Source organism: Eriocheir sinensis, chromosome 33 (assembly GCF_024679095.1).
Source record: "Eriocheir sinensis breed Jianghai 21 chromosome 33, ASM2467909v1, whole genome shotgun sequence".
NCBI classification, from domain to species: domain Eukaryota; kingdom Metazoa; phylum Arthropoda; class Malacostraca; order Decapoda; family Varunidae; genus Eriocheir; species Eriocheir sinensis.
In genome coordinates, this window is record NC_066541.1 from 3,523,522 (window position 1) to 3,531,160 (window position 7,639).

At 42.8% G+C, this 7,639-nt stretch overlaps 2 protein-coding genes across 3 annotated transcripts in view; one reads left to right on the forward strand and one right to left on the reverse strand.

Annotated features, from left to right (window-relative positions):
- The window catches only part of LOC127006565 (vacuolar protein sorting-associated protein 16 homolog), a 33,767-nt gene extending 32,652 nt beyond the window's left edge, over positions 1-1,115 (reverse strand). Inside the window, exon 1 of one of the 2 annotated variants that reach the window (XM_050876561.1) lies at positions 859-1,114. In XM_050876561.1, the coding sequence (XP_050732518.1) occupies positions 859-908 (50 nt within the window). In that variant the 5' untranslated portion in view covers positions 909-1,114. Of the gene's footprint in view, positions 1-858 lie in introns of both variants that reach the window. The other variant, XM_050876562.1, reaches the window with a different exon arrangement.
- An 899-nt stretch (positions 1,116-2,014) lies between these two features.
- On the forward strand, positions 2,015-7,315 carry LOC127006566 (cytochrome c oxidase subunit NDUFA4-like). Its single transcript, XM_050876563.1, has 3 exons — positions 2,015-2,180; positions 4,587-4,733; positions 6,851-7,315. Exons 1-3 carry the CDS (start codon positions 2,139-2,141, stop codon positions 6,911-6,913), a joined length of 252 nt encoding a protein of 83 aa, XP_050732520.1. The 5' UTR covers positions 2,015-2,138; the 3' UTR covers positions 6,914-7,315.
- The last annotated feature ends 324 nt before the right edge of the window (positions 7,316-7,639 follow it).

The following is a 7,639-nucleotide window of genomic DNA, read 5'->3' on the forward strand; positions in this document are numbered from 1 at the left end:
GTCAGTTGGTGTATTTTTTTAATAATTTATAATTATTGTTGTACTTACAGAGGGTTGGGGGGTCAAAGGGGGGCAAGGCCCCCCCCCCCTCCGTTAGCGGTTGGGTTACGTTAGGGGGGTGGGCGAGTTGAGGGGGGGCGAAGCCCCTCCTGTTAGTGGTTAGGTTATGTTAAGTTTGGTTGGGGGGGTGGGGGGGTGAAGCCCCAAAGTTAGTGATTAGGTTAGGTTAGGTTATAAGTTGTGGTAAAACTACAGAACAAATACTTCTCCCTCTCCACCACTCCTGCCCCCCCTACCCCCAAAACAAGCCTGGGGACCTGTGGGGAACGAAGGTTTTGGAGGGGGAAGGCAAAATCACTGAAAAATGGGCTTTCAAAATTTCCCTTAAAAAATCCCTCAAATAGGGAAAGTTCCCTAGTCTCGAAAGTAAGGAAAGTCCCTAATGTATACTCTTGTAATCTATTTCAACATAACCTAGCAGCCGCTGCAGCCGGTCTGTTGACGAGTGTCAGGCATGTCACTGTCTTCAGTGATTTTGCCTCCCCCCCCCCAAAAAAAAAAAAAAAACGGTTCCCACAGGTCCCCAGGCTTGTGTTGGTGGGTAGCGGGGGCTGGAGTGGTGGTAGGGAAGAAGTAGTTGTTCTGTAGTTTTACCAAGGAAAATAACGGGAGAGAATTAGGTTTAAAATGGCTAAGCCCGATTTGACAGCCTGGCAGAAGTGGGCGGTGACTGCCACTTCCCTCTTCCTTCTCTTGGCACCTGGCACCCGGCAGCAGAGATGAAGCGGTCCTTAGGAACCACCATGTCCACCTGCATCTGTTGAGTGGTGCAGGGTGAGGACGAGCCGCCACACTCACCGGTAAAACACGTCGTCGCCGAGCTGCGTCCAGTCCGAGATGAGCGCCATGGCTGCCTGGGGGACTGACTTGACGCAGGGAAGTTTCTTGTACGGAAACGGCCACGTCCTATTTATGAACTACAATTGAATGCAAAAATAAAATTGTATTAAACATTTATACATTGAAGGATGCCATATGCGTTGGCTAGGAGGAATACCAAAGCTGGCAAAATGTCAAGATGTGCCGTCTTCGCCAGCCTTGTTATTGCCATGGCGAGTGTAGCCGAGTCACATGATGATGATGAATACTCCCCCGGCCACCCCTTCCCACCGTGCCCTGCCCCATGCCAGTAATCTATTGTCAGAGGGAGGAAGATAATGCATCACAGGTTCGAGCTCATTAATGTAATATAAATACACTACAGTGGACATAAGAAGAAATACTCATTCACCTCATACATAAACGTAATTCTGTCATTAATCGAGACTTAATTAAGTTTTCACGAACACATCTGCCTTTATTTGTCTTCATTCACGCTGGGTCACTATTTTCCGTTTTGAGATTCATGTTATGGTGTTTTTACAGTAGAATGTACCAGTGGAAAACAAACAAAAGGACAGAGAAGGTAAATTAAAAAAAAAAGAAAAGACCAAAGTAAGCTATAATTAAGAAACTAAAGATTGACGACTGATTGATAGTTAATTGTCGCTGGTAAGCAACAAAGGAGAAGGGAGGAACATGCCATCCCCACCCTCCAAGATCCCCACCCCACTGATCTCTATTATAATAGAGATCAGTGCCCCACCCCCAGGAAGGAAAAGAACATAGAAAAGCAAAAGTCAGTGGAAGCAAAGTGTAGCCCACATAAAAAAGAGCTCAGTGCAAGTAAGGTATATATAAGTATGCGCGGTGAAGTAACTAAGTGTGCGTAGTGAAGTATTTAATAAATGTGAGGAAGACTCGAAGAGTGGAACAGTTCAAAAAAGATCAGTGGGTCACGCTCGGGCACCGTCGCCAGATTGTCGTACTCAGCCTCCTATGTTTGCCGCTTTCCGACATAAAAACTGCCTCCTCGACTCCAATAACTGCCTTCATATATAGTTATCGTTAAAATGGTTAATTATTGGTGTTTTTTGGCAATAACTATGGCTCAAAAACCGGTAAATACCAGGCTGAGTACGATAATCTGGCAACGGTGCGCTCGGGTACTCTCGCCGGCCCCGATCATCAGCTGGCAGGATCGCCATATTGACTACCCGGCTGTACCGTCCCCGAAGTCTCCTCCGAACACCGCCACAATGCAGGGCCTCAACATCGCCGGTCTCAAGAAGCACCCCTCCGTAAGTGAAGCAGTGCCTCCACCTCTTACCTACTGCCCAAATAGTCTAATCCCCTGGTAATGCTGCGTTGATAAGGCAAAGGCCGGGAAGTCTGCTTGTGTTGCAAGGTCACGGATTGACGCACATTTACTTTCCCTCCTCCTCACCCTGCGGACTTGAGAACACAGCATGCATCCCTAGTTGATGAGGTGGGCCGTGGACGGAGGGTTTGCGAAGAAGCTTATCTGCCCTTCCTAGCAGTCAACGGTCCCGCAGCGGGGTATTGCGTCATGGGACTGCTGCTCCCCGGCCCTCAGCTCCGTGAATGTCGAATAGGCTAATTCAGAAGAGCGGGACCAGTATCGACTAAATTATATATCCACAACCTCTAATCTATTTTCTTTCCTGGATTTCTTACCTGGATGACCTTTCCCTATGAGCCATGCTCCTCGAGTAAACCGAAAGATATTACCAACCAAAGCGCCAGCCTATCCAAACTCACCAAACAACAGAACATAATCCAATAAGACATAGGCTGGAAAGTACATTGGGAGTTCATTTCATATGGTCAGGGATAATTTGTAAAGCTTGTGGCCAAGGAAATCTTTTAGAGCAGCTTTGAAAGCACCAAGGTCTCACAGCTCAACAACTGCAGAGGGAAGAGAATTCCAGGAGCCAACAACTCGAACTGGGAAGGAACGACGCTGACACTCAAGGGAACAACGAGCATGAGCAAGCTTGTGTAGTGCTGACTTGCCTGATGGGCGAGCCTCCCATAACCCACTTAGCCAGCAGGGGTACCGTTTTTGGGTACCTCTTTGGCCGACTGGTAAAGAAGTGGCTCTCCCGTTATGCTGGTCGTGTGGTGACGGTCATGACAAGACGAAGGCGCGTGATTCGGCAGTGTTGGTATGCCGGAGCGGCGGGAAATGTCAACATTACATCAGCTGAGCGGGGGATTATGAAGGAGTAATATGAAAAATAAACGTAAACGTGAAGAATATATTAAAAGAGTAACTGTGAAGGATAAATATGATGAAAAAATGAGGAGTGTCTCGCTGATACACCCCTCAAATTTGCTGATAGCCTAATATTTCCTAGGTGGAAAAGGTGAAATAATGGTGAGAAGTATTAAATTAAAGTTCTCTTATATTAGCAGATGTCAGCAAGACACGCTTCACCTATATCAATTACATTTATTCATTATTCACACTTACTTATCAGACTTCACATTTATTCTTTACTTAATAGGGCTGATTTCGTTTTATATATATATATATATATATATATATATATATATATATATATATATATATATATATATATATATATATATATATATATATATATATATATATATATATATATATATATATATATATATATATATATATATATATATATATATATATATATATATATATATATATATATATATATATATATATATATATATATATATATATATATATATATATATATATATATATATATATATATATATATATATATATATATATATATATATATATATATATATATATATATATATATTTTGCAACAATAAACCATCAATCAATCAAATTGAAAGTCCTCCTTCTTCTTTGTTGTGTACTTTTCAAACAATGAAACCATCAATCAATCAAATTGAAATTTTCAGCAGGACGGCTTACTGGTCAGGTGAGTGAATTCAAATTCTTCTAAATTTTTTCTCATATTACCATTGAAGCCATGCAATGTGTAGCTGTATTGTTTAATATTTTTTCACATCTATTTAAAAAAATAATATAACCATTTGAGAGCACGAATTTGTGTTATTTACTAATTAATGTCATTGGTAAGCTCCATTGGGGAGCCCCTGCAGCTACCAGAGCTCTGTTACCAGTGGTTCCAATCTCTGGTACTGATGCAAACAAACAGCGCCGCGTAAGACGACTGTGAAAACAAATTTCTTGTTGGTAGCGGCGATCGCCGCTCATTGGTAACGATCAACACAAACAAACATGACTGTGAAAGCGGCCCTTAGTCCCTCACAAGACCAGGAGGAAGGCTGACCCTGATGCTACCAGAGTTGAGACAGCACAAACCACATAAGACGTATCTCAACATCAAATACAGTGGAGTATTTTTTAATCTACTCTCGGCTACTCACCACTTGCACTCGCTTCCTGTCTGGGGCTGTTGTCAGAACCCCTCACTTGAAGCCAATAGGTTGCTTTTAGCAGTGATAGGTTACTGTTTTAGCCATGATTTACTATTTATAGCTGCAACAGCCCAACATATTATAATAAGTAGTGACCTACACCCACAAGTAAATTAATTCCATCGGAATAGCAAGAAGGAAGGGAGGCAGTTATAACTTGGTTTCAGAATGATGTGATCCTTTATCTCGAATGAGCAGTTTTACAAACCACCTTTCACGCACAGCTGATCCCTCTGTTTGTGTGCCTGGGTGCTGGGGTGGCCATGTCCGCCCTCTACACCCTTCGTCTGGCTGTCAGGAACCCCGACGTCACATGGAAGCACGTGGCCAACCCAGAGCCCCAGAAGGAATGGGCTGACAAGCAGTACAAGGTAAGGCTTTTTAATGGTGAATCAATGAGAGTACTGTAGAACCTTGTTTATCCGGCATCCAAAACAACGCCACGAATCTGATCTGCCGTTGTTTACAGTGTTACCATAAAAAAATCAGTCCTGGTAGATTCATCCCCCAAAATTGCTAGATCAGAGCACCAAATCTCTAGATTTTAAGTATTATAATAATTACACCCTCCATAAATGCCTAAATAGGCTAGTCACTAGATGGCAAATTTCCCCATTAGATCATTACGAAAAATCTCAATCTAGCAGAAAAATCACTAGAATGGCAACACCGGTTGTTTACTCCAGGGCTGCCATAGTGGAGTTGGCAACTATGCGGTATTGCCGACGTATTTACCCGCCATAGACCAGTGTGTTGAGCTGCCATATCAAGACCTGTCTTTCACCGTTATTACTGGACCACTGGGCCTGTTATTCGGTAGCAACATGCCTAAAGTTACCGAGAAGAGACAATGCAAGGTGCTTACCTTGAATCAGGAGTTGGAGATCTGCCATAGACTTGAGAAACAGTAGTCCCTCCATGGTCTATTGGAGGAATTCGGCTGTTCATCCTCCACTATCTATGAGTTTTGGCAATTCTATTGGAGTAAGTGTAGTGCGGCGACGGCCTGATGAACGAGCCTCCCCATAACCCACTTAGCCAGTGGGGTACCTCTTTGGCCGACTCGGTAAGGAGTGGCTCTCCCGTCACGCTGGTCACGGGTTCAATCCCAGGCAGCCGGGGAATACCCTCTCCTTGTTGTGATTAATTTCTCGTGTGTTTCGATACACGCGGAGGACGTGTGGGACCGAGAGAGTAATAGAAAAAAGAGAATAGAAAATCTCGTCATTAAATAAGTCTCAAAACAATGGCAAAACAGGTTACCCAGCATGAGCTTCCCTCCGTTCATGCTGGATAAATGAGTTTCTATTGTATTAGTTTGTGTGTGTGTGTGTGTGTAATTCACCCGGCCTGATCATGAGCTAAACTCGTCATCTCCAGCAAGTATCATCCTGATTCGAGCAAGCTCATTATAATCTATCTCTGGGTACTGCTGGGACCGTCACACATCACACATCCAATCCCCCTTGCTCAAGGGGGGAGGGTAACCACTCCTTGTCATAAGAAAAATCTCGACCTGGACAGGGCTCAAACTTCAGCCTGTTGGGCCAAAGCCAGACAGGGCAGACTGAACTATCAGAGCAGTGTGTGTGAGTAATTCTTTATCCATGGCCTGATCACAAGCTAGACTCGTCATCTCCGGCAAGTACCCTCCTGATTAGAGCAAGACTCATTAGTCGATCTCTGGGGCCTTCACATACCACACACCCCATTCCCCTTTTGGTCCAGTTCTTCATTTTCCCTTTCAAACCTCCTTTATTTTCCAGCTTCCATAGTAATCTTGTATGTGGAACTTTGTCAAAAGCCTTCTTCAGGTCCAAGTACACACAATCTATCCATCCGTCCCTCTTCTGTATTATGTCTGTGTGTGTGTATGTGTGTGCACTAATATAAAAATGGTGGTATGTTCTTTAAAATTTTGTTAATTAATTTTCGTTTAGTGTTGAGTGGGGTGAATTGAGACATTTTTCCTTATTTGGTTCTGTACTCTGAACTATAAGAGTGAAGCAGTTTGTATTCAAGGTGAGTATGGAGGGGTAAGTGACCAATTTGTGTGCAAGTGTTCAAGACTATTTATTTATTTATTTATTTTTTTTACAAAAATAAGTCACTGATTCAGTCATGGAAAATGGGGTAAATTGAGACACTCTTTGGGGCGAATTGAGACAGGTGTAAAAACTGTTTTATATGGTAAATAAACGAACATCTTACTTGTTGAATTTACTTGATATTTGAATGAATTAAGATCAGCTCAAACAAAAATACACACCTTTCAGACATTTAGTTACTTGTTTTTTTCCCCTTTGGAAAATACCAGTATGAATTTGTATACCGGGTAGCTAGTAAAAAAAAATAAAAAGTAACCAACTTACTGCTACTTTCTGTTAGTGCTAGGGAAGTGCTTACAAGCACTATACCATCAGGTGACTTATGCATATGTTAAATCTTCATCAAATGTTTTGTAGTAACCTTAATTTTCTTTCCCCAGTTCTACTCTCCAGTCAGGGACTACGATACCTACAGGGCCCCAGTCCCCAAGTATGAGGATTAAGCTTTGGTGGACTCCTTTCTTCATATTCTTAATTTATCTAAAAGAAAATGTTTAACTCTTAGTAAGTGGAAGATAATTCACCATTAGTGAATATATTGTACCTGGAGGGAAGCGTGTTTTATTTTATTTGGTTCAGGGGAAGGTTCATGTGACCAAGGGACATGAAAGTCTACTGCAATGTGAAGAGACAATAATTAGTTGTTAGTTTACTGCTTTGTGATCAGACAATAATTAGTTGATAGTGGATGTACCAACATGCAAGGCAGTTGCTTTTATTTCACTCCACTTTCTTGTCTCCAGAATACTGAAGTGTAGGGGAAGCACAACACCTGCTTCCCCTCCACACACTTCAGCATTCCTAATGTACAGATAAGTTGTATAATATATGTGGATACAAAACAAGATTAGTTTTCCTCCACATCCCTGGGTGGATAGGGGAAGGGTTGGTAATGGGACTGGTGGATAGGGGAAGGATTGGTAATGGGACTGGTGGAGAGGGGAAGGGTTGGTAATGGGACTGGTGGAGAGGGGAAGGGTTGGTAATGGGACTGGTGGAGAGGGGAAGGGTTGGTAATAGGACTGGTGGATAGGGAAAGGGTTGGTAATGGGACTGGTGGAGAGGGGAAGGGTTAGTAATGGGACTGGTGGAGAGGGGAAGGGTTGGTAATGGGACTGGTGGATAGAGGAAGGGTTGGTAATGGGACTGGTGGATAGCGGAAGGGTTGG

What these genes read in the sequence shown, in the direction of transcription:
- LOC127006566 (XM_050876563.1), top strand. Translation starts at nt 2,139, where the DNA reads ATGCAGGGCCTCAACATCGCCGGTCTCAAGAAGCACCCCTCC. An exon ending in GTCTCAAGAAGCACCCCTCC is followed by an intron (nt 2,181 to 4,586) that starts GTAAGTGAAGCA and finishes TTTCACGCACAG; the next exon opens with CTGATCCCTCTGTTTGTGTG. An exon ending in GGGCTGACAAGCAGTACAAG is followed by an intron (nt 4,734 to 6,850) that starts GTAAGGCTTTTT and finishes TTCTTTCCCCAG; the next exon opens with TTCTACTCTCCAGTCAGGGA.